At 48.8% G+C, this 26,358-nt stretch overlaps 2 protein-coding genes and 1 non-coding gene across 8 annotated transcripts; 1 reads left to right on the top strand and 2 right to left on the bottom strand.

Moving 5' to 3' along the window:
• Positions 1–3,081: 3,081 nt before the first annotated feature.
• On the bottom strand, positions 3,082–3,164 carry TRNAL-UAA (transfer RNA leucine (anticodon UAA)). The gene has a single exon. It is a non-coding gene; the product is annotated as a tRNA-Leu (tRNA).
• A 130-nt stretch (positions 3,165–3,294) lies between these two features.
• LOC119103049 (ADP-ribosylation factor-like protein 13B) lies at positions 3,295–15,771 on the top strand. Its single transcript, XM_037226498.1, has 9 exons — positions 3,295–3,581; positions 4,412–4,482; positions 5,362–5,611; positions 12,953–13,129; positions 13,479–13,564; positions 13,830–13,912; positions 14,662–14,712; positions 15,274–15,388; positions 15,656–15,771. The coding sequence occupies exons 1-9, from the start codon at positions 3,514–3,516 to the stop codon at positions 15,769–15,771; spliced, it is 1,017 nt and encodes a 338-aa protein (XP_037082393.1). The 5' UTR covers positions 3,295–3,513.
• Positions 15,772–18,320: 2,549 nt separating this feature from the next.
• On the bottom strand, positions 18,321–26,322 carry LOC119103828 (telomere length and silencing protein 1 homolog). Of its 6 annotated transcripts, none has more exons than XM_037227491.1 (8): positions 26,160–26,211; positions 25,750–25,877; positions 25,255–25,363; positions 22,442–22,587; positions 22,065–22,167; positions 21,006–21,106; positions 19,354–19,487; positions 18,321–18,927 (listed from the first exon to the last, which is right to left on the bottom strand). In XM_037227491.1, exons 2-8 carry the CDS (start codon positions 25,845–25,847, stop codon positions 18,755–18,757), a joined length of 864 nt encoding a protein of 287 aa, XP_037083386.1. In that variant the 5' UTR covers positions 25,848–25,877; positions 26,160–26,211; the 3' UTR covers positions 18,321–18,754. The 6 variants fall into 6 exon arrangements, with proteins under 6 accessions (XP_037083386.1, XP_037083383.1, XP_037083382.1 ...); XM_037227488.1 differs by lacking the exon at positions 26,160–26,211 and adding an exon at positions 26,230–26,322 and having other exon boundaries at positions 18,755–18,927; XM_037227487.1 differs by having other exon boundaries at positions 18,755–18,927; positions 26,184–26,211.
• Between the last annotated feature and the right edge of the window lie 36 nt (positions 26,323–26,358).

Genomic DNA, 26,358 nt, shown 5'->3' with positions numbered 1-26,358 from the left:
CTTACCTAAATTTATACTTAAAATGGCCAGACTCGTCATCTGGTGCAGAGTACATCTCGATATGGTCTTTTAGTTCGCATATATGTCATTGGGTGGCGTTATTGTCACCTTCAATAACGTTAGGCTTAGAAACATTGTTTGGATGACGAAAAGTATATTTTTTGCTTCACTATTTGAAAGCGCATTGGTGAAGCTTAATTCGCCCCCGGACATCAGGGTCGCTTTTTGAAAAGTTAGTGATAGCCAAAATGTTTCTTGTTTTTTTGCGATTTCAATGACATTGGGATTTAATTTGATCACATTGATGGTTTATGAATGACATGCTGCCAGAAACACTTCCAATATGCCCTATGCAAATTTTATCAGGCTTTATCACGGAAAACGTTTCTCGGTATTTGTTTTCGTTGCCACAGCTGGCCGCTGGCCTTCGACAACCATACATACCCATTCTTGCGCAAGTTGAAACAATAACAAAATATGAGGATTTTGTTTCCCAAAATTCTCGGCTGCATATGGTGCAATGTTCCACTTTTAAATGTTTTTAACGCGGTTTTCTCATTGACGTGACTTGTTTAGTTTTTAATATAACCGTACAGGCTAATGCAACGATAGCCCTGATCCCTTAAACCTAACATGACATACCCTAGGTCAAATGTGGCGATGTCCACCAGGCTAGTGACTATTCCATGAGCATTAGTATCATTTGAAATGCATAAAATAGCTATCTATGCAACTCGTTTCGACTAACATAAGAACAGGCTAATGCATTACAAAAACGCATGTTTTCCTGGCTTAACACAAGCAGCATTTCATAATGGAAGGCGAAAACTTCCTTCTTCAAAGTTTTACTAGTGTGGGACTAACAAACTTGCCGTTTGTCACCGTCTACCAGTTGACACAAGGTGCCGAATCGTGCCATCCAGATAAACGCATTGGACGCGCGGTGTGGCACGTCTGGCGCGTGGTACTGCATTGTTGTGCCCCCACCCGGTGAGCGCACCTGGCAAACCCCTGTCCCTGAAACCCGTTCATAAATGTCTTCCGCAAACTCAGGGCTTCCTGACCGTCGTTGTCAGCAGCACTGGCTACCGGCACTCACTCGAACTTGCCGACAACCTATTGAAGACTTACTCTAAATAGGTTATGCATTTGAAATAGGTAGGTACCACGTGGACGACACATGAGGAGTTGGTGCACTTGGTGCACCAACTCTCGCATGTCAATTTGTTGCATGAGGAGTTGTGCAAGTATCAAATGATGATATTTAAGATAGCGTATATAGTGTAGTCATGTATAATATCCCATAAGGTAAGAGCGCAATGAGCAACACCTACTCGGTTACTAGCTCGGTCAGTACTGAATCTATTCTCGGTTTAGCTAGACCTTTCTTGAAAGGCGTGATATTCTTCCAACGTTTTAAAAAATGCCTAAAAATGCCGCATCGGACAAATAATATTAAACAGGCAAATAACGTGACAATGTTTCCCACGGAACGAACTCGTGGCAGTTAAAAGGTGTCTACATTTTTCAACCAATTATAGTGCAATAGCGGCAACTTCCCGAAATTTACTTGAAACACCGGCTCTAAAGAAGTCTCGTTTTTATTTGACATGCTGGACTGCGCCAACCGTCTGCGACATATCCATTTTGAACTCCATGAACATATGCTTAGTAGACATACATACCATAAGCTGGCATGCAGGGGAAGCAAGACTATAACCAGACAGAATGGAACCTTTGGGACCGGGGTAGCCTAGCGTTTGCTCCTAAATATTTTCGGTAGCCGCATATGACAGGGTAAGATGCTGCCATTTACCACATTAAGCAGTTGTGTCCCTTGCAGTTTGAGCAAAATTGCTGGAAAACTAGGCGAATCGGCAAACATGCTTAAGGTTGTCCAAAAGCAAGCTAATCGCAAATTACATCTGAAAAACTGGAAGGGAGCGTTAACATTCCTGCCCCTTGAGTGGTGGGAGAACATAGCCCCCTTTCCTCCTCCCGACTTGTTCCTACGTCGATGCGTGCGGCTGACTGTGGACTGTTTCAGAAGGCTAAAATTTGAAAACCCCGTGAGACACCTGTACCAGATCAAATAGGGTCACAAAGTCTTGCATTGCATTGCAAGAACAATCATAGTGCAAATGCGATGTAATGAAGAGCAAGGTTACAAAGCGCGCTCAAGCCGCCCCATACACACAGTGTAATACCAGTTGCAGTTTTTGGCAGGGCAGCCCGGATCCCGCATATGGTCACTGCCCCGAAAGGTCAAGGTCATGGCCATGTCAAGTTCATGCTAAGGCGAACGGTGTTGAAATGTTAACAATACCAACGCAGTGTGCCTGCATAGCACTTTTGGCACAAACTGTCCAAGTCAGTGCTTACCTAGTCCACATTTCATGGACCCAGTGTGACCTCGACTCAGTAGAGTACCCACAGTTAATCGCACAATTTTCTTCTCAAAATGATGCTGACATAGTGCATCGTAAAAACACATCTGCTCAGGTGTAGGCGTCATGAACAGCGTATAAAAAAGCAACTAGGTATCTTGGCCCAGCTTAATCTCTGAGGACCCAACCGGACATGCTCGGGCACAGTGACACCTGCCATCCCGGACCCCAAACTCGATTCTATTTGTGAAATTTCGAAGTATCGTGACCCAGGTGCTAGCATTAAAGTATCGTTTTGGCAATTTAACGAGACGCTTAACTGACGTCACCGAAACAAACCGGTCGTAGCCTGCGACCTTTTCGTGGACAATTATGAAAATATCTAGGATTGGTAAAGATGACATTAATTCACGTATGGAAAGATGTGTGCCTATGACGTTCGATTAGTTACCGCTATAAGTGGACAAAGCACTTCATTCTCTCCTCTCCTGCTGGCTTTTGCTCAAAGCATAAAGCTATTACTGCCGTGTCACCCTTACGCATATTGTTCCTCACAACTGCAACTAACAACGTGAGTGACTAAATACCACCAATAACCACGTCAAATTGCTTGCCAGACCGCAAAACGACCCGGTTCCCATTCAGTGATCCCACGATGCCAACGACGAAACAACCCGGGCGTTGGAAAAGCGACTGCCAGGAGTGGGGTTCGAACCCACGCACTCAGACGAGTACCAGAACTTAAGTCTGGCGCCTTAACCGCTCGGCCACCCTGGCGTGCGTGCACGGGCTCAAATGATACAATATAAAACAGTCGCTTGTTGTGTAGACTTCGACAGATTTCAGGCCAATCACGTTTCTCATTGGCCTCCGGAATGATAAACAATCGTCGATTTCGGTGCACAAACTGGGTGCAGTACGCCATGCGGTACTTCTAGGGTCTTGGCGCTATGCAAGCGTAAATAAAGTGTGCGAAGACCAGTACATCGTGGCTATGGATGTGACGCCTTGGGAAACGTGCTTGCGAGAATTTGTCTAGGGTGTTGGGCTGGCGTATATTGTAGATCGTTGTCTGAATTTCTCGCATTGGTATCCATCATGATGGAGTAGTCCAGGACTATGCTGCATGATGGGAAATCAGGTCATTTGCCATCACTGCTACAGCAGACGAAGCCCCACTCCACAAGAAGCCAGGTGAGATGATTGTGAATGTTTTGTCTGCATGATGCACATTTGCTAGATATAATTCTCACACTTCTCCAAACTATATATATATATATATATATATATATATATATATATATATATGTGTGTGTGTGTGTGTGTGTGTGTGTGGTTGGTATATATCAACCAACAGACCTTGGATGATAGCAATAAGCTTCCCACCTACTGCCTGGTAGGCATGACATTTATTTGTATTTTCTGGTCTCCTTAGTTGAACTGTCTTCAATGCAGAGGCTTACCAAGATGATGCATATATAGATAAATCACATTAATTGCTATATAAATGCAATATGATAATGTATCAACAGATAACACCTATGTTGCATAATACTGTTGTATATTTACTGGAATGTGCTGCTGGCATGGCATTCAGGGTTGGAATCCATGTTTGTCAAAACTTATGACAATGGCCATGACTCTGCTGTCCCAACAGAGCAACCCTGGTTCTGTGATCTACCATTCTTTTACCTGTGCTGAGCACAGCCATGATGAAGGGCCCCTGCAGTATACATTTTATTATGTATTTCACACAGCCCTCTGCTCACAACACCATGGGCTTCACCTGATTTCAGCTGGCTGTCCTATGCACACAAAATATAGTTCTAAAGGCACACTTTGTTGGTGTGCTATTCATGAAGCCAGCTACCAAAATTTGCCACATACTAATCATACATACTGCCATGATAATGTAGAGTAGGTGGCATTGCATGCAGTGAGGCTGATTTTTTCATGAATAGGTAATACACCCTTTCATTTTGTCTTACTTCTTGCCATTAATTGATGCATCCTCATCTTTTCAGGAGGATCCGTGTGCTGCTAGTTGGTTTGGACAATGCAGGAAAGACTACTGCGGCCAAAGGTCTTGTAGGCGGTGAGAAAATGGAAACATACTTTAACTGCACTGGTTTGTTTTGACAAAGTGTGCATGATGAATAGAATTGTGAGGATTGATCCAGGCACGACTATGTTCCCATGCCTTGTATATGTAGGTTTTAGGCCTATTTTTCCTTTGTTCTAGACAGACATTGACCTAGGCCTAGATTAGACAGCCTTTTTTAAACAACCACAACTGACTATAGCTGCACAGCCTTTTGTCAAAAGATCTGTCTTAATGTTCAGAAGCAGGCACATAGCCTAGGGAAGCATAGGTACCATGCCCACCTCTCCCCCTGAACCTGGTGGTGTGCATTAGATAGAACAATTTCACATGAATTTATTCCCAATTACATGAGTTAAAAGAATATGGGCCATTACCCACCCAACCTAACCCCAAAAAAACACTCAGTAAATGATGGTCACATTTTTAGTTATCTTGAAGACATACAATTCCATGCCATATATTGAACGTAACATTATCTCCCCACTTTTTCAGGCAACTGTTAGATAAGAAGTAGGTTATGGGTGCCATATGACCAATGTAGTTGGTGCACCCCAAAGCCCAAATAATCATCATTGCCCCCAAAAAACAAATCTGACCATGTGCCAGGTCAGCAGTGATATGACTAAGACACTGGGGGTGCACCATCTCCAGTAAGCTGACCTTAAAACAAGCTTGTGCTATCATTCTGCAGTCATCACTGCCATATGTGACCAAGTGGCCTGATGTGAACACCTGTTGAAACCATCACTTCGATAGCAGGTCCAAACCCAGCATGAATTCAGAGTACAAATATAAAACACCGGCTGAGAGCGGAGAGTGCTTGTGCGCCTGCACGGCGCAGGTGGTGACCGTCGCGCGGCGCGCCGACAGAGGCGGTGGCCGATCCGGCGCCGACGCTGGGCTTCTCGCGCCTGGAGCTGCGCCGCCGGGGCTGGTGGGTCGAGCTGTTCGACGTGGGCGGCGGCCGCGGCATCCGCGGCATCTGGCGCAACTACCTGGCCGAGTGCCACGGCCTCGTGTTCGTGGTCGACGCCAGCGACGAGGCGCGCGCCGACGAGTGCCGCGCCGCCCTACACGCCCTGCTCGAGGACCAGCGCGTACGCGGCAAGCCCGTCCTGCTGTGAGTGGCGCTGCTCGTACCTGGGTGGCTGCCAGGGCGGCGCCGGCAGCAGAGGCCGTAATACGCTGGAAGCACTGCAATGAGGGGCTCAGCCAATGCATGCAAGCTCTACGCTTGAGCGCCCTAGCCTGGCAGCCTTCGCGGGCAACACCCCAGTGTTGAATAAGATGGCCGGCAGACGGCCGGCGTGTGCAGCCGAATAGGTGGTAATGTGCCTTGATCTGAGGGAGGTGGTGACTTCCCTTGAAGTCGCCTTCTACTCAGTGTCTTGTAACCACTGGTAAAAGGCTCAATCCTGTGAAAGGAAACTGACGAGACCTCCATGTATCTCTCTAGATCTCCATGTTTCTCTGGCCCAGCTTTTGGGCCTGACTGGTGATGTGGTTTTGCAGGACGTGTCCGGTCCTTGTTTGAGGCGCCCAAACTTAAGAGGAATGTTTCACATTTGAAGGTATTGAAGCACGCATCAGATGTGAAGAAATCAGCTTACTTATGAGTATTGGTGTACTTTTCAGTGGAACATAATGCTTCAGACAACACAATTTCTCTTTTTTTTGTAAACATGCTCCTCGTTACATTATCGTTTGATTGCGCCATCGTACCTTGTATAGCATTGCTTGAGAGCCAGTTGGTGACGGCTACATCTGGAAATCGTGCCCACGAACGTGTCAGATATGAATGCCTCAACAGTTAGATTTTTGTTGACTTTAATCGCCGCATGGCCAAAGGGATGACAGAATTTGAGTGACGGCATAATGGCGTCATGGATGCCTGCATGACCCTGAAATAATCTGCACGATTAAGTCTGCATATCCTCGCGGGCGTTTAACTCTAACTAGACTAATTAACTAGATGACCAGACTGAATAACTAGAGGGGCTTAGATCTTAAGAAGGGCAGGGCTATGAGGTGCACTGAATGATCTCCGAGTGTGTGTGTGTGTGTGTGTGTGTGTGTGTGTGTGTGTGTGTGCGCGCGTGCGTGCGTGCGTGCGTGCGTGACTGGGGCTTTACGACGCACTCAGCTACTGAGGCTTTATGGCGTCGCCTGCCTCTCACCCTGGGAGGAAGGGCGGGCACCGCGGGGAATCGAACCCCGTACCTCTGGTTTCCCAGACGCGCAGTAACCAACGCAGACGCGCTAACCACTACACTACCGGCACCCAAATGATCTCCGAGATGTATATTTCAGTTCAAACCCCCATGCAAATGTGGAGCATTCCATTAACACCGTCGCGTGAGCTACGGTCCTGCGGGATGGCGTGAGAATGCGAAGGTCAAGTCCCATGGTAAGCATGGCAGTGTCGTAAACGTTGCTAAAACCAACAAACAGAGACTAACCAATATTCAAACATCGTAAGCCGTGGGCTGCCTTAAAGGGTAGGTTTCTTCAGGAGCGTATTATGCAACCTGTCCTAAGAGACGTTTCGATACTCAAAGCCACGCCCGTGTTTGTTTCTCCAAAGCCTTCCATTTGCAGTGTTCAAGGCATCGGGAGCCTTGCAGCCGCGGTTCGTGAAGAAGCCTGTGCTCTTCATGCGATGTAACTTACAGGACTGCACCTGATCAGAGCGTGAAGTGCACAGGCTGTCTACGCCTCAAGCGCGGTAGTTTTTACAGCTGTTCGAGCTACAAATAGTTCACACGACTGTCAGAGAGACTGCATTTTTCATCAAAAGAGCTACGTTATGAAGCATCAGCTTAAGGACATCGTTAGTTTTCATTAAGCTTGGAAGGAAGACATCAGTCGACAAGGATGCTGTTGATGGCTTTCGTCGTCTTACGTGATGAACGTCTGCTTGACCTTCAAATAGCACATCAATGATGTGGAGCATCTGAGTCATCCCACAGTCTGAGGAACAATGCCAACTTTAAGACCTTGTGGTCACATTCAACCGTTTTAAGCAGCATTCTTCATTTCATTGTGCTTCGGGCATTATTATGCTTGCTCTACACCATAAGCTGGTTTTCTTGGGAGGCACGAACACCAACGTCAAGGTGACCTGATCGTATTTGATACGAGCGCGAAAAGATGCCGTTGCACTTCCGTTGTCTTACCGTCATCCAAGCAAAAATTGAAAATGGTGTCCGGGTGAGGCGTCTCCAAGTGGTGTGCGTACGACGCACACCACTTGGAGTTTCACTTAGACGTTTCCGACGCTGAATTGTGAGTGATTTTCTTATTTGCATTGCCATGACACAGTGGCGGCGCGTGAGTAGGCGGGCGTCTGTGGTGGGTGCTTGGTTGTGTGGTTTTCTATGACCGTTCATTGCATCCTTGGCAATTAATGCGGTTCGTCGTCGATGGTAGGTTGAGTCATGTTCAAGTTTGAGTTGGTCTTCGCAGGGCGTGGGAAGCAAGAGTTGTGCTTATCTACAGACCGGTTCGATTCTGCCACTCGTTTTTCATTTCCCGGCATTGTTCTAAGACTATTCCATTCAACATTCACACTTCTTATTTTTCACATTTCCACACATGACTTATCTTATACCTAGGTGGCAACACAGGCTGCTTGCTATTGGACGTCTTAGGCTGGTAGGGGCAAGATTCGTGCTCGTGCAGATATCAATACATAGCTTATGATGGAAGCAGCAAGTCTGAAGCTGTTGCAACTTCTGGTTTAATTTTGTCCCGAAACGGAAATGCAATGAGTTTTTCCGAAAACTTTTTGTTGCATCATGATGGAGTACAAAATATTTCATTTTACCTAGTCACAAGCCTGGAGTACAGAATCTTCTGGTACACGTTATGCCAGGAAACGTCGAGTTTTCCAACACCGGTGCGTAGCGTCTTGCGCCTTCCATCTTTGTGAGTAGCCATCCCATCCGCGAAAACGAAGGGAAATGCAAACACGTGTGTGAATGAGCAAGTTTAACTAAAATAGGCATAATAATAGAGTTTGGCTTCGTGCATGCGACAAATATGCTGTCAGTTGGTTCACTGGATTTCGTCAGTATCTGATATCTGTAATTTAGGGTTTTGCTGAGGACCACCTTCTGTTCTATTCTCTTCAATCTTCGGGATGCTCATGACGTGTATATTTGAAATCACCCTCGTCCGTCCTATCCTTACAGAAAGGATGGGTTTTTACATGGCATGGCTGTTAAATTATTTTGTTTTCAGATTCCGTTATTGTTGATTTTCCCAATGTGGAAGCTTACGGTTTACGATGGTTTTACTGTCCCTGCGGTTAGGATTGACTCGTGGTATACGACATAAATATTCGTTTCATTTAGCGCTGGCGCCCGTTCTTGGAGGAGTGACTACTTCATCCCTGTACCATAACATGCAACATGCATGCCAATATGTAAATAAAGGATTCGCGGGGCAGCAACACGTCCATTGGGTCCCCATTGTTTTTATGTTTCGCATGCATGCTAACAAAATCCCGAACACAGTTTAATTGAGTTATACGGTTCAATTTGGCCTGTGTGGTATAAATGCTTTGCTTTTCTGAATAACTATGTAATTTTCTGCTTGGTCGATGTGCCTCGCTGATACCGTGGAGTACGGGATCCGGTTTTCAGCATGCACGAGCATCGGTTTTTCTTGCTGCAACATCCCTCAAAATTTACCGTTTGCGTCGGAATTATACTCTTTTTACTGATATAAAAGCATTTTGTATTTGTGTATAATGCTGTCATTTTTGTATTACCTATGTTGTTCATCATCCTCCGTGTTCTCCACCGCGTGTGACCGTCCGCCGTGCACCGTGAATACCTTAACGCAAGAACGCGTTCCGCCGCTTCATGAACCAGCAATGGCTCGCGCCTGTGCACAGTAAATATGAACGAAGGCGTCGAGTCAGAAACTGTGATCGCGGCTCTATTGCGATAGAAGTCATCATTGGAGCATGCCAGGAATTTTCGGGCGTCTCCTGTCAGCTCTGTATGGTCTACTGCAATTCGTCGTGTGCCCAGCCATCTGGGTGACGGGGACTTCAGTCAACTTCGCGTACCAGACAGTGGTGCAGACCATCGCGCTCGTCAAGTTCACGACAGGGACTGTGGTACTTCTAGTCGGCGAGTTGGGCCGGACAACGTTCTGGCTGACGTACTACGCCGTGCAGACACCGATCTCGGCTATACTGCAGTGCACCGATGCTGCCTACTGGCTAGTGCGCCTCGTCGTTGGTGGCATCCACTTTGCTCTGTTTGTCGCCGTGCCCAACGTGACCTCCGACCTATCCTCCATCGTGGGCGGCGCCGTTCACCTCGTGTGCGTGTTCGTCTGCGTGGTGGGCTTGACGGCATGTGTGATTGTTTCCGTGTTTTGCCGCACCGCGGCGCTGGCGATTGGGCTCTGCTGCGGCCTCGTGAAGAACATTATGGCGCTCGTGTCGCACATTTTTGGTGGCGCGGTTTTAAAAGGCTTGGTTTGATGTGGTGTAAATGTACTGTGTTTATTATCTGTATTCCAAGAATTGTTCGGCAAAAAGTGCAAACTTGTGCGCTATTGAGCATGTTTATTGTTTTCCAAATTGTTTGCCACAAGGCGTTTTACACGAATGAGGAACGGGGAACTAGTAGTCTAAAACTGACTTCAGACAATGGCTTGGTAGTCTGATTTCTGATTTACTCGATTGGACCCATTAGCTGTTGCCATCGAAAAATATATTTTTAGCAATCCCTCTGTAACACTCGGATCTTTATTTGCGCATCGTACAAATCATGCACTCTTGTCGAGACAGCACCATTTGAATGAAAACTTGGACAATTGATTCCGCGGCTGGTTTATTGCGTTGTTAGTAGCCTTCAGTTGACGTGTTCAGCTGAGGTGCTGATTGAATTGATGTCTTCTTTGCGAATACTTATCCGATATAAGCCGCCATCGGGCTGTTGGTAAGGTTCTAAAACTCCAGTTTGAATATCGCTCTACGTTACCCATATTTTCATGTCTCGTTCCGAAACATCTGCCTCTGACCAAATCCCGTGTTCATTATGTACCTCTGCTTGTTTAGTCTGCTATGAGATTCCTTTGGACCGTCGGTATTGTTAGCGGTCATTACGCTGGTATTGCGACGACCAACGATATTGCAAGCTTACCTTGCACTTAATATATAGGTACAGATTGAAAATATGATTATGCATAGGAAAGCAATGTACCCGCGGTTTCCCCGCATTGCGGCGCAGTGTTCATTGCATAGCACAAGGTGCACTAGGACGAAGCTTCCATTGCAGGAATGAAATTTTGCTATTATTTTGCGTCAGATAGGGCTTTATTGGTCATTTATCGGCCACATATTTCTGGGTAAGGATTTACTCCACATTTGGTTTAGTCTTTCTGAAGCTGCACGTTTCCCGTGAAGTATGCCCGACTAGGATATAACACGGCTCGCCGAGTACTGGAAAAGGCGCGGCAATATGCCCGTCACGTGCTGTCTTGAAAATACGTTCGACTTCGTCGATATTGTCGATATGTAACGCTTGGTGCGTCGGTTTTGGATCGTTTTCTGAATCTCTTGACGAATTGGATTCCTGACGACGTGGAGTTACCTCCAATAATCGAAGTGAAATATTTTCGCAGTTAGCATACCTCTTAAATTGCTTAGAATCGAAACCGCGCAAGAATGTCCGACATTTTTCTCACTTTGGCTGGTGCAGTTAGTTTCATCATTCAGTGCGTTTGGTGGTGCTTGACGGCTGTCTCGTACTGTCTATTTATGTCGGCTTCAGCTGTTTTAGCGGCCATTTACATCTGCGCCAAAGTTTGTATTTGGTGCATAGCTGAGGCGGCTAAAAATATCTTGATTTGCAGCTACAGAACTATCAAATTTATTGTAATAGCGTCCATTCGTAGCACGGAATTCATTGTCATTGTTGTTTATGTATCGTTGCGTTGCTTCATATTCATCTGCATCCCACTTGCCTTCTCTGCCATCATTGGAATTGTGAGCTGGATATGCGAACTAATTTGGGTATCAGTGTATAGCGTTTGCATAGGAGTCTGTGTAGGCATTTCCATTTTGTGTTTTTCGTTTAATGCTCTTGTTGGTGGAGGCTGCTGTATTGCGACGATGTCGATGACGTTATGGTGCCAGCTTGTCTCGGGCACTGTTCAGTTTATCAGTGGGTGCATATGTGGCGTGATCGGCTGGCTCTGCTGCATGTTCACCCAGTGCGTTGACGGCACGTGCTCTTGCCTGAAGACTCTTGGCGCGCCGCCGCCGGACACTCTCGACCCGATCCCGGCCGACCTGAGCCCCGACCCGATCGCCAGCTTCTCGCTAATCGGGCCGCTGCCGCGACCGAGCGGTTCGCGGTCGTCCCGGCTGCGCCGCTCCTCCGCGACACTGGCGCCGCCGGGCCCGATGCCGAGCCCGCCTGTGCCGGTGGCCTTGACCGGCTGCGCGGCCCCAGAGCCGCTGCCGGAGCGAGCGGCTGCAGCGCCGGCCTGCCGGGCACGACTCCTCGCCTCGGGCGTGCGTGGATCGCGCTCGCTCGAGGTGGTCGGCTCGCGTCGCCACAGCGCCTCGCAGCGCGTGGTGAAGAGCATGCAGGAGCAGCTGTGCACCCGGTTAGACCGGCAGCCCACTAAGGAGGCGCCGAAGCAGGCGGAGGTGGTGTCCAACCGCACCCCGCGCCCACCACGTGCACATCCGCACCGTGCCCAGTCCCACCAGGAAGCGCAGGAAGCAGCGCAGACTACGCCGAGACTGTAATTGGGAGGCGGCGCACGACTGTGATATGGACTGTCGCCAGTAGCCGACGGGTGGTGCAGTCTGCTGAGACAGTGTGCCCAATGGCAGCAGAAATTAGAAGTGTTGTGGTCACCCAGGAGTGATGCTGATGAGCATGGAGTTGCACTGGAACGAACGATATAATTTAGGTATATGTAAAAGCATTTAGCGCGTGCTAGGAGCGCCCGCGTTGTCTGAATGACTTATTTTGTCTACGTCAAGTGATATGAAAGTGGCAATATGTACTTTTTACCACTGGCAATATTTGTTATTCATCACGCGACGTTATTCGCGGTTTGGTGACTACATGTGAGAGAAACTTGTTCCGTTTTGCTTAGATATTGGGAGAAATAAGTGAGCGTGAAACCTTATAGTTGGTGTCTTCACTGTAACATTTGTCTACCACATTTTCAACCAATGTGCTTACTGTCTGCTGTGAGGTAACAGTCGAAGCATATTACACTGACAGCCCCTTGCTGCATGACGCAGCCCGTAGTCATTTCCCGTCTCCCTTTGCATTCATTGCCGACCCTGGGTATCCATGCGGGGCCTGCTCTAACTGTCAGCTTCCGTCGGGAGCCAGCGGCAGCTTTTCCACGTCCGAAGCTCGCTCTGGCTCGCCGTCTCCTTCAGCAGCTCACTGTGTCCTTCTGTCTCCGGCAGGCTGGCCAACAAGCAGGACGTGCCGTCGGCGTTGGACGAGGTGGAGCTGAACGAGCGGCTGCAGCTGGAGCTGGTCGCCAATCAGCATTGCTGCCCGATGCGCATCGAGCTGTGCTCGGCCCGGCTGGCCAGCCACGCCGGCAAGAAACGCCACCTGGCCGTGGCCACCGGCTTCAAGTGAGCTGGCGGTACCAGCCTCCAAGTGCGGACAGGTTGTGGTGATCGATGAGCTGAAGGCTGCGACGGTTGCATTCATTGCCGACCCTCGCATTCATTGCTGGCCGCCTGTGGGATGCGGCCACCAACAGCGGCCGGGGATGCCAGAATAGGGCGGCCAATACTAGTGCTCGACTCATGGAACATTTTTCACGTTTGATGATGAAAATATCTCCGAAAAACTAAGCACGTGTTAGTGCCAGTCCCTTCACACCGGGGTTGCCGCTGTGTGTACGCTGCAAGTCAGCATGTGCAGCTCCGCCCAGCTGACGCAGACCCGAGCGTGGCCTTACGCTTCGCCTGTCCCCAGCTGGCTGACGGACTACGTAATCGAGAACCACGCCAGCTTGGAGAGCCGCGTGGCGGCCGACCTGGCCGTGCGGGCCGCTGACCTGGAGCGGCAGCGGCGAGCGCGTGACGAGCGCGTGCGCCGCAGCCGGGAGGCGGCCGCCACCGCCGACACGGTGAGAGGCCGACTCACCGCCACTGGCTGACCGGTGCTGGCTGGGGACTGGTGACTGGCTGACCAGTGCTGGCTGCGGACTGGTGACTGGCTTACCGGTGCCGGCTGGGGACTGGTGACTAGTGCTGGCTGGGGACTGCTGATTGGGTGACTGGTGCCGGCTGGGGACCGGTGGCTGACTGGACTGGTGCTGGCTAGGGACTGGTGACTGGCTGACCGGTGCCGACTGGGGACTGGTGGCTGGTGTGGTTGAGAGCCAGTGGCCGGCTGACCCCTGCTGGGTGAGAGGTCAGTGATGGGCCGTCGCAGCTCATTTGTGCTGGCTGAGCACCGACAACAAACTCACGGGCATGGTGTGCACGAGCCTTAAGCCTACCGTAGCTTATTTGAGGCTGACTTGGTTGTTTTGAGTGTCTTGTTACACAATAATAGCAAATTACGTTGTGCGCACTTAGTATTATATGTAGGATCTTAAAGTGACATTTTCATGTACGTTTCATGCAAAGTTGTTTGATGAAGATGACAGGTGCAGATTTTTTTGGTTATTTGTCACCCCGCTTGCGTAGACTAAGTCATTAACAAAAGTTGATATTTTTAGACGGTGATGTAGCGCCTCCTAAGAGCCTTGTATTACGTCGGTCTGTATCCAACCGATTGTTTTCGATCCATCTGTGCGCGAGCGTACCGTTTTCGTGTATTTGTAGGCGAGAAAACGGCCGTAACGCTGCTGCGCCCCACCGTTGCCGCTCGCCCCGATGAACCCGCCGGTGTCGTGTGACCAGCGTCAGCAGCGTGCCGTCCGTGCCGCCGCCAGGTGATGGGGGAGGAGCCGATATCGGTGTCAGCCCCGTCCGCCGTGCCGCCGGAGCAGGCGCCGGTGGAGGCCGACGGCGAGGAGCCGGCGGCGGCGGAGGCGGCCTCGCCGCTGGTCGGGCCGCCGTCGCCGCCCGGCTCGCGCCCCGCTTCGACGGAGCCGTCGCCGCCTGCGTCGACGGCCGCGTCGTCCCCCGACACCCCGCTCAATCCGGAGCTGGAGGCGCAGATCGAGGAAGTGTTCACGCGCACCGAGATGGGCCGGCTGGTGCGCGAGCGCGGGCGAACGGCCGACGACGGCGGCGGCGGCGAGGCGCCCGACCCCCGGCCCGCCGCCGACAACGGCCAGGACGGGCGCTCCAGCCGCCAGGTACGGCGGCGGGTGCGCGGTAGGATGGGGTCCTGTGGGAGCATAGCGTCTCATGTGTGCAACGGTATGGGGGATGGAAGAGATGGACGACGTTGGCTTAAGTTTTAGTTTGAGGTATGACAGCCAATACTATGGCCGAAGTGAGGAGTGCTATTATCGCCTTTCGCGTCTCCAGCGGAGTCGTTCCATTTTGTGGACAGATTTGGGACGGAAGCCTGGTGTTCTTGTAGGGATGGACGTGAGGGTGTGCCCAAACTTACTGGTGTCTTCTATTGAATTAGTGTATATGGGCCCAGTTTTTTCTTTCTGTTCTGACTTGAATACAAAATATGCGAATGCGTCATTTTGTACTAAAGATTGGTTACTTTGCCCCGTCAGTTTGGTTGGTATCACGGCCTTTATTCTGCGCCACAATTGGTCTCGTGTTGTTACGTTATTTACCAGAGCGCCTGTTCTCAGCCGATTCCCGAGTCGCCGGCGCTAGAGAAAGACTCTGGCCAGGGCAGCACAAAGGAGAGTGACTCGGACGTTCTCACCTCGTCCAGCGCCTCCCAACGCTCGACACAGCTGAATGGTGAGTCCATGACCGGGTGGCTGCCGGCCCACGTCCAGTCAGAGGCATGTCCTGTCTGACCAGCCTGGGGTCCAAGGCCATCTTCTTAGAATGATCCCAGCTTACCGGCGCGAAGCGTCAACTTTACGGGAAATTGTATCACCACTTACGGATGTGCTCGCACCATGGGGCGCGCGCCCATGTGCCCTCCCATCAGTTTATTGCAGTCTCTGCTGGTAGTGACCTGAGAAGCGTCCGCGTTCACGTGTGCATGCCTTGTGTCGGCAGGAATCGAAGGTACGAAGCGGCGGAACCGCTTCTTCAAGCGCTACACGAAGACGGCGCCGATGCCGGACGATGTGCGCGTGACGTCGCTGCCCTCCACACCGCTCACGCACCAGTAGGGAGGCCGCACGCCGGCCGGCGGGCGGGCCGCGCCAGCCGCCGACCACGCCCCCCGGCAGCAGGCTCTACGCTGCGTCGGTGAGGCCCTCTGAGGCCGCGGTCCAGTGGGTGAGCCGCGTCTAGTCAGACTCCAGTCAACAGCGTCTAGTCAGACTCCAGTCAAACGCGTCTAGTCATATTCCAGTCAGCTGATATCGGTGCTAGTCAGGTGATGTGCGCCGATCCGACTCTGCATTGTGGCGTGGCCACGTATGGGAAGGGCTATGCTGGATCCAGAGCTACAGCTTGGCATGCCCACTGGGTAATAAGTGAAGCCATCACGGCCGATCTCATTTAAGGCGTGTGTTGAGTTAATTTCACGGATACATCGCGATAATTCAGAGTGGGGAAGCTATCTCGCATCTTAGCCGTTCAGAGTTGACTGCCACTAGTCTCATGCTGCAAACATGTCCGATAAGGAAAGGGAAGACTGTTTGCCCCGGCGAAATTGATCCGGGAGTCCCGACGGCCGACTATCCGGGCAGTATTCGCATTACAGTAGCCAACCGAACGCGTTGACCGCCTCTTGTACAGTGTGGTACACGGGCACGGCCCAAGGCTCAGACGGTGCGAGGGCGCTTCGAACGCCATCTCTGCTGCGGCCGCCGGTGGTCCGTGCGGACTGGGCGGCCGCTGGTGCGGTCCGACCGCGTGCGGATGCCGCGACGGTCCGTGCGCCCTGGCGGCGACTCCTTCCCAGCTGCCCCCCGGGTGCAATGCGCTGGGCTGAACCGCAAACATTCGCTGCTGCACGCCCCCGGTCGTGCTCGCCGTACAAATGACCAAAGTGACCAGCTGAGACGGGCTTGTCGGTCCATGACAACATTGTCGTGGCGAACGTCGGACAGCGCACCGTGCGATCCCCGGCATTTTGCCGTTCGGGCGGGCTGGCGGTTTTGTTGTAAGCACGGGGTCCCCGGCGAGCTGTGCTCATAGTGGATCGCTGCAAGGGGCGTGGCGTGTGACAGCCGCCGCGGAACAGTGTGCCTACATAACGATATTTTTTATTGGGTCTATTGCATTCTATGAATGGCTCAAGTGATCGTGTCTCCGACCTCGTTTGATCACTGTACCACATGGCGTGCGCTTTCGAACGTACCCGCCCGCGAAGTACTGCTGGTGGTTTTGGGGGGTTGGGGGGGGGGGGGGTTGGGTGTACATTCCTTCAGCCATCTTTCTAGGTATGTTCTACACTCGTGCTGGTCATGTTACTAGGGATATTTCAGAGTGGTTTCTCTAGCGTGAGGCGCTTCTGTTTGAATGGGTTCTCGCGTCCAAATTCGTTTGTAAGTGGCAAACCTTTGGTGCGCACCGAGCGCCCGTGATCGGCTCATGCACAGGGACGAGCTGGCGGCGTCGAAGGATGTCGAACGAAGTGGTCGGCTGTACAACCAGCTGGTCACTGCTGCGCGTTCCTGTCACCTCTCGTTGTTGTTTTTGGTCTCGCATGTGTCTTCTGGCGATGCACAATATGATGAAACGCCTATCTCTACGGATAGATGTGATTACCTCCGTCCAAGTACTGGTGAAATAAAGCGTTAAAACCATGCAGTCTTTCACGCTTGGCTTTCGTGACACGTGGGGTCGAGTAAGAACTGAACAAAGCTATGCGACTTGGATCGACACATTTTTAAAACTCATCGTTCCCTGGTTGTTGCGGTTGACCCGTGCCTTGTTTCCTTGGTTCCATTATTCACGCAGCGCCAAGGAGTGTGTGGCAGGATTTCAGGTCGAGGTGGTACTCGGAAATATTTCAAAATAAAAATAAAAATAAAACAAAAATATAAAATACAAAATATCAATAAGTCGCAACCATCTTAGGTGCAACAGGATGTTAGTGTTGGGCCCCGCCCCCAAAAAAGTGACGTGGCGTCCGTCGAGAGGACTAAAAGCGCGCACCCTTCGCAGTCATACGGCTAGGGTGAACAGACTACTTGGTCCAGCTATGCATCACTTGTACAGGTTTGGTGAAACATATAATAGTGTGCGGCCCGTGGACTACGGACGAGACAGTCGATAGGAGGGACGTGGCCGTGATCACAAGGTGACGGTGGGTCACGAGACGCGAGCGTCACGCTCAGGAAAGCCGAACCCCAATCACCCGTTCATCAGACCCACTATAATAACTTCGTCCGCCAGTTGCCTCACTCAGGCAGCGATGCGGGGCACTACGTTAAAACATAGGCCTTTGCAGCTTAGTTTTACGCCGGCGGCGAAGCCTTGCGTAATCATAAGGAGAAGCGTTACTCCGACCGTCGCCTAAATCTGGTAAGCGTTGTTCACCACTTGTTTCTTTCGTGTCGCAGCTAATTTCCCTATAACAAGATTGTGCGGGGCGGTGGTGGCGTGACAGGGGCCCGAGTCCATGAACGACAAGTCCAGAGTTGGGCGCCCTGGTCACTAGAACACGATCGCCCCGCACTACGTTGTAATGAGGACGTCACACATGCTGGCTTCCTGGGTACAGGCATTAAAATCAGACCAAAGCAACATGCGGAAAACACCAAAATCTTAACCAATTGTATATTGAAGTGGACAAGGCCTGCACATTTTTAGTCGTTCCCCAAAAGCAGTCCGCCTCAGAGTATTTTCCAGAAGCAGTAAAAAGGGCATTAACGGGCTTGCACAAACGCAACACCGAGCACACGTTCCATCCATGAAACCTAACTGAGAGGTTGTCTGCACATTTCGATGGCGTTATGCGCATGGGGGAATTAAATAACACAACGTAATCATCAACCAACATGGCGCTGTGATGAAGACACGGAACTCACAATCATTCACAAGCATGGTCACCAGTCCAATGAACGCACACAGGTTGCGGCTCTGCATCCCCAGCAACATACGCTGTTTTATCGCGATGACACCATGTGTGCAAATGAAGTGTCGGCGTCCACAATGTGTGTGGACGTCAAAATTCACCCAACGTGCACTTCACGCGGGTCACCGCTTGAACTGCTTCTTGAACTTGTTGAAGAGGTAGTCGTCGCTAGCCTGGCCCTGTTTCCGCTTGCCCTCGGTCGTGTCCTCCTCCCTGACGCCTCCGACGACCAGCACCGGCTTGGGCTCCGGCTTGGGCTCCGGCTTCTTGGGCTTGGCCGGCTCTTTGATGCTGACTGCGGGCGGGCGACGGAATGGACATACACACAGGGCGGTCCTCGGTCGCGAGACGGCAGAGGTGCCGGAGGGCTGATATGTTTACGCCAGGCGAGGCCCTCGGTTCATCACGCCCGTTCGGTGGACAACCGCCGTCAACGAACCAGCCTGCGGTCCACGTCTGATGGAATTGGCGGTACATCATCTCATCAAAACACCGCTGGGTGCAACTGGTAGTTCCGAGTCGCCACAAGGCCAAATTGTCCCAATTTAACAAGAAAGACCACGGGGGATTCAGCCGTCAACCTATGATAACAGGTCCGTGTTAACGACACGCACATTTAAGTCAGGATAACGGTACAAGCCGAGCGTGTTGTGAGTCGCAAAAGAAGCACTTGTTGGGAGAAGTCTTTCCCGTACTCAGAAGCGGCTGCAGCTGAGCTTACATCTGTTATGCTGAACGAAGTTGACAGCCATATTCGTTGGCACGAAGTGTGATGGACCATCACTCTTATTCAGCTGGTCAGCAATTAGCTTCATTTTGGCAGCTTCCGTAGCCTCAATATTCTTCAGCTTGGCACTGCAACACAAAGTACACAAATAAAGCTACCACAATGGGACAGCAGGCACCAGTGAGTTACCCAAGCGGTTGCAGCCGGTGTATTTGTACTACGTCGACTTCATCTTGCCAACACCGTATCTAACGCCCTCCCGCAGCACCCCGGAATTAACCAACCGACTGGGCTGGTTCAACTGGCGAGAGACGTCCCGCATCTTTACCGCAACGATGCAGACCTGCACATGCCAATTCTTACATTTAGGTCATTGATGACGCCACATGGTAAGTCATGTGAGACGACCTTTAGATCTTAACTGCATATACATTTAACTTCACGCCAGTGATACGATTCCATTGCAAGGCATTGGTAAGCCAGGGTGTCTGCTTCATGTTAGATGACTGCTTACAGCATTGTACGGGTTCAGTAACACATCAGAACATGTCATATCAAAATATTTGGATGGATGTTAATCGACACCTTGCGTGTGCCTCCTTCATGCCGTTCACACCAGCGCTTGTCTCAGAAGATGCATGTGCACCAGCAGATCCTTTCGTAAGTCAGTGGTAATTTTGGGTTTAATAAGAACACAAAACAGGACTTATAGTTCAACTTCAGCGAGCAGTTCAAAAACCTTTATTACATAGGGAATATATTGTGTAAATCACTTAATTGCAATTAAACTGGCGCCGCACACGCTGGTCCGAAAATTGAATTGACCCTCCATGAATACATAAACCCAGTATGACCCAAAGAAAGGCTGCGGGGACAAGTCATCATAGGTGCACATTAAACGAGCTCTGAAACTCAAAAGCGCTCACGTGGTATCATTGCGTGTCGTCATATTGGCGTGAAGTAACGTCATCTCAGATCAAGTCCTACCATGGCTTTGACATAACGGTGACTCATGATCACGCCGAGGACCTCGTACCGTTTACACCAACACATCCTTGAAACCTAACTTTGCTACCGGAGCTCCATTTGTGCTGTTATCGCAACGTGGCCCCAGGTATTCTGAAATTTAATGTTGACGGTAATGGGCTCGAAACTTCTGGAAGCAAAAAAAAAAAACCGGCTGCTATCCTCAACATCCGTGAAGATGGAAACGGCTGGGGAACAGAACACAACATTCAACAGATGCTGGATTGCTTAACAACGTCGGCAAACGGTTTGTGAATACTGGCAGTACAATTTCTTGGGATGGCACATATCTGTTTTTTTAGGTAAGATGTTCCCAACACGTGTTGAGAAGGGCTGAAAAATTTAAGATCGCCGCCATTCACTCATTGTGTTCGAAAGCGAAAAACGACAACGGGGCATTAAAGGCATTGCTAACGGTAAATAAAAACTGTGAACCACGACAGCCTGGCAGCCTAGCACTGCACATTAACCCTGCATTGGACACTTGTCGAAGTCCGCGTGGCTCAAATACCATGAAAAACAACACACCTAGGTTCAGCATCATGAATGATAGGATGCTCTGGGATGTCTTACGACCTCACGTGATGTTATTGGTTACGATGCCCAGAATCCAGACTTACTCTATGCCCAAGTCCACTTCTGGAATACCGCTAAGCATCTGATTAGAGAGCATCTCTTCAGACTTCTTGTTTGAGCTCTTTCTCAAATGTTCTGGTACAGCCTGAAACGCCAAGCAAATGCTTGAGACGTGGCGTGAGACAATACATGAGAGTTAACTACACTGCTCGCTGTAATATATCTCCACCTGGTCTGCATTAAGAGACACGTGTTGGGCAAAGAAAAGCCAGTGCTGTAATGATGTTAGGACAAGCAGCTTACCCTGTGAGTACGTAAATCCAGCGTCGCTGGCAACATGTATGGACCTTAAAATTCTTTACTCGTCAGTTGACGACTGGTTGACTTGCAATTAGGCTCAAGCGGATCAGGCGCGCGCCGGGCACAGTCTGACACTCACCGTTATTTACTGAGCCTCATTGTATCACTGGCTATCACAATCTTACCTGGTTAGAATGAACGTGAACATAAATGGTGTGATAAACTATTTCACAAAACCAGCAGTTTCAAACTGCATTTGTTGGATGCTCTACACTTGAGGTGTATCGATATGACACACATAGCTGTGATTTCGGAGGAATAAGGTAAATGATCCTGGTGAGACTATGGATGCCCAGAATAATTTGTTAGCAGACAGCAGCTTCTATCACATGAAGTGTCTCTGCCAAACTTGGTGAAATGCAGGTATGATCTACTATTGCTACTACTCTATTCTACTATTACTTATCACAACCATTGATAGGCGACGTCACGTTTTTTCCAAGTAAAACTATTCAGTTATCATCGCTTCAGTACTACATTCCGGATAAGTCAGACAGTTTTGTCATCATTGGTCAGATAGTTACAATTACAATCCGTCTCTTGTCACAAAAATGCAACAGTAGAGCAAAAGGAATTTATCTCATCAAGCAATACGATTAATGCGGTGCAAGTAATACGTGACGAGTCAGACAGCTCCGACGACAAAACAATATGCAATAAACCAAACTGAAAACATCGAGCCTTCTATCCTTTGACAGTTACAATCGGGGATTTAGCAACACGCAGATACATTCCACCCTTACCATGAGTGCAACTTGTTCCGGTGTCATGTACATATTCTGCTGATCATCCTCGTTTTCCTGGACTCCACGACGTTTCGCAAGTTCTGCCTCAATATACTTTTGCCTGAAACAAAGTCACAGTGGAGAAAAACTATAAATGATAGGCAAACACGATCGGACTCAATCGCATCAGACACGCAATTGGTGCCATGATTGCACAGAGTCGTGACGGGCGGCACTAAATCATCCATACACTTACAAGCTTGGCTATCCATACATCTCGATGCGAACTGAAATGAGTATTACAACTCACCGCGTCGCGTCCCCACAGACGATAACGCAACGATGACGCTAGTGAAATATACCCTCCATTCAGCTGCTACGGCGCGTTGGCTCACATTTCGGCGTCTTCGTCGCGTTTGTTGGTTTCCGCTGAGAACGTCGTGCCGATGCCTGTGTCGTAGGCGTCATCAGTGTCGTCGCCGCCCTTCTTTATCTCAGCCAAATCCAGCATACCACCGGTGTTCTTCTTGAAGGGATCATTCTGCCCAGAAAACACACACCGAACGTACAGCGGCTGGTATAAATCGGCCAATGCCGCGCGAGAGTTGTTCTCACCTTTATCGGACAACAGGGTCCGCAGGCTCCATGCTATCTCAGAAACATGATGTGCTAGGGTCACGTGGAACACATTTACAGACAGGTCGCATATACTGCATCGGATGTCAATATAATCCCCAATGGGCTTCGCTGGGCCAAGCCTGGTAAAAGTGCAAAATAATGAATTTCTCTTCACGTTTTATATCATAGACCAGGAGCAAGCATGTGAGACAAAAGGAGCTGTTTTCAGCCATTGGCTCATAGCGTTATTTGTCTGCAGGGGCCCATCGGTACACGTAACCTCCGTCATCCGCTTTTATCAATGTCAAATGATGCCAAATCGGACCATAAAGGTAATGCCAAAAGTACGAAGTGCTAACGCGCGGCAGATCTTGGATACTAGCCGCCAACGTGCACAAAACATGAGGCAATGGGACATTTGACGCCTGGAATTAGATTACACGGATCAAACAAAATCCATTGATGATTGCATGCATATATTTCACCTACTTCGACTCTGAATTGCCTGAACCGTAACGCGCCCTTTACGGCATTGCATTGTCACAAGAATGTTGAAGAAATGTTCCACACACATGAACCAAATGAAGCAATGATGCTATGCTATAATGCTATGCTCAGCTATACTCAGCTATGATGAAATAAGCTCACTTACCACTGGTATGCTTTTAGGTGGAATAAACTGCTCTAGATAACACAATTTATGCATTTAGTAAATATGACCAAGATGTCATTGCTTGATTGCGTGATAAAACGTTTGTGCGATAGCACTCACTTGTAGTTCTTCGATCCCCCGAGAGGTGGCCGCGGCGGTGCCCGATATGTACTAAACCAAATATCATCAGGCACTAGTATTTTGGTCCTTCCTCGTGTTTTTTTTGTTGTAAAACTATGCGTGAGTTTAAGGTACTTACTTGTACTCACATTCTCAGTTATAGCACTTTTTCAAGTTTTTCGATCCCAAATCTTATTTACGTAAGAACTAGGAAAAATCCATTAAGTCTTATAGTATGAAGTACAAAACGTGATTGGTGCTAGAACCTTGCATAACGTGCACAACAACGATTCAGAGTCAGCTAACGGCCGTTTTTTTCTGGCAATCGTGCCCACGAACGCCAGATACCAGCGACTCCACAATCATATTTTCACTTGCCTTGAACGCCGCATGGCCAATGGAACAACAGGATCTGAATGACGTTATTATGTCATGGAAGCCCGGGTAACCTTGAAATAATCCCCCCCCCCCCAAATAGTCTGCACATCTTCCCTGGCGTATGCCTCGGAAACTGGAGTTTTAGTGCTTAAAGAAGGGCTGAGTATTTAACTATGCCGAATGATCTTCAAGATTGCTATTCCAGCTACAAGCCACATACAAAGTGGAACACTCCCCTTAATGTCGAGGAATTTAAGACGGAGGCAAATAAATGATGGGGTGGCAAATAATTGGAACGTACCGCCCGACAGACTCAGCCAAGTCCATCCCTGTCAACTAGTAAGAACAGACCGAACCTATTTCAACCCCACCTGTGCAAGGGGCCCCAGAGGTCCCCTGCAGTTTCTCCGGAGGTTTGTAGCTACTAAGCATGGTGCTATAAATTCAACACCTGGGTTTCCAAGTTTTACACCTTTTTGGCAATCTTAAGAGCCTACCATGGTTGGCAAACAGGTGACAACCTCTTTTTCATTGTCCTGTCAGCCACATGTTGGGTAAATGTGTCCACTTATCTACAGCTGTTATAAAATACACCATATAAAGCCTTGAGCTTTCTGATTTGCTTTCTGTTATCAAAATGCAATGCAGTGAGATTACATAAAGCAAGCACTAACATGTCAACACAGCAGCGTCCTTCATGATACACCATGAGAATGACCTTCAAATCATCAGATAAGGTTAAAGATGTTGCCAACTTCCCAGCAGCTCCAATGCAATTGGTTTGATGGTTCAATAATTCACTCATGTAACATCATGGTTGTTATAAGGACCTCTAAAGCCTCAAAGGGTGCCTTGTCCAGCCAGGGAAGAAAACAACAAAAAAGAATGTAATGTATGTAACAGAGAAGATACCTCAGACTCCCAGACTTAGGATGTACTGGGTGGCACTGAATTGCACTAAAAACATTCAATCAATGGTGGTGCTTGTCATATTCATGGGATCTGATCATATTCATCTTTGTGACAAAATACTGTATTACAGTAATGGGCCAATACTTAAACATCCTCTGCCCTGCATGTTTGTCTCAGCTGCCTTTCTCAGTGTCAGGTGCATTACTTTGGATTACACACTCATTCAGAGGTGGCAATAGCTCATGCTGCTTTGTGCTTGCAATACAACTAGACCTCAAGACATGTGACCAATTTTGACACTATTGATCAGGCTTAAATTATTTGAACAAGATGAACTGTTGAGAATGATGCATGACTTCATCCTAACTCATTCGATGCCGACACATGTTATAAATGCTGCAGATAAATTGCCTGGCTTCAAACATGGTCAGATAAATATCATAGCTGGATACTATAAACAAAACATTTTTAACTGATAAACCCTTGGCTACAAGGCAATATTTTGCACCATGGACCCAGAAAAGTTACCTGCTTCTTTGTTTCCTTCTTTATTTCTCCCTTAGCAAGTGTTTCCACATCAATTCCATGAGCCCTCCTGCGTAGCTTCTGAATCTCCTTGGCCTCTTCTAGTTTGGCTCTGAAGTGGAAAAAGATGTCTGCTGTTGGCGTGCCCGAAAACACCAATAAACAACAACACCAAAATGGTAAAGATGTTGAGTGTTAATCAAAGCAATGATGCAAATTAAATGCATATATGTCAGCAGTCTAAGGTTAAGCATGTGTAATGTTTTCTCTGCTAAATGCGAGCAATGCAATCAATGCACAGATACCTAAGCCTCTTCTGTGCTGTCCATATAATTCATAATGGACACAAAACATAAACTGGCTGAAAATTAAGTAAATGCACTGCAACTCATTTGAACAGTTAACACTAACAAATTAAATCCTAGCATCCTATCAGTTATCAAATAGAGCACTCTCAGCACAGAAGCCATACAACATGTTCCAGAAATACTATCATACTCAATGGACACAGCTTCTTCATCTTCTGACACTGCCCCTTCACTGTCAGATGATGCTGGCCGCTCTCTCAATGGTTTCTTCTTTATCTTCTTAAACATTCTGAATGTTTATGCTTAACAAATCTGCTTCTGGAAGTCCGAACCAATGTCACTATTAGATGGCTGAGCAACACCATATTGCCAGTAATAGCTTACATACTTTTGGACACAAATGTTTACAAAGCTGGTGTGGAGTAAGCAAGAAATTGAGTAACAGCAACCAATTCAAATGTCCGGTTTCATTTCAGGCAAATCAATCTACGAAACCTTGCACATGTCCTGCATATAAAACGATGATGCAGAAGGGTGGCAGCTTAGAAGGCTCACGATAGTATAATATTTGCGAACCCAACTGGCCAACGCCACATTTACCTCAACTAAAAATGTACCCCAAACCTATAATATTTCCGCGACACAATGAAAGACACGGTCTTGTATTTACCATCGTCGGTCGCTCGTCGCAGCTGCGCCGGTAAAACCTACGTCTAAGGTTTTTTTTTGGATTAGAGCCCTCTCGACCAAAAATGATCATTTCAGGGCCTATGGGATGAAGGAAAATGGTTAACGATGG

The sequence above is a fragment of the Pollicipes pollicipes genome, unplaced genomic scaffold, assembly GCF_011947565.3.
Source record: "Pollicipes pollicipes isolate AB1234 unplaced genomic scaffold, Ppol_2.1 Scaffold_5724;HRSCAF=6776_pilon_pilon_pilon, whole genome shotgun sequence".
NCBI lineage: Eukaryota > Metazoa > Arthropoda > Thecostraca > Pollicipedomorpha > Pollicipedidae > Pollicipes > Pollicipes pollicipes.
This window is presented reverse-complemented; position numbering and strand designations above follow the sequence as displayed.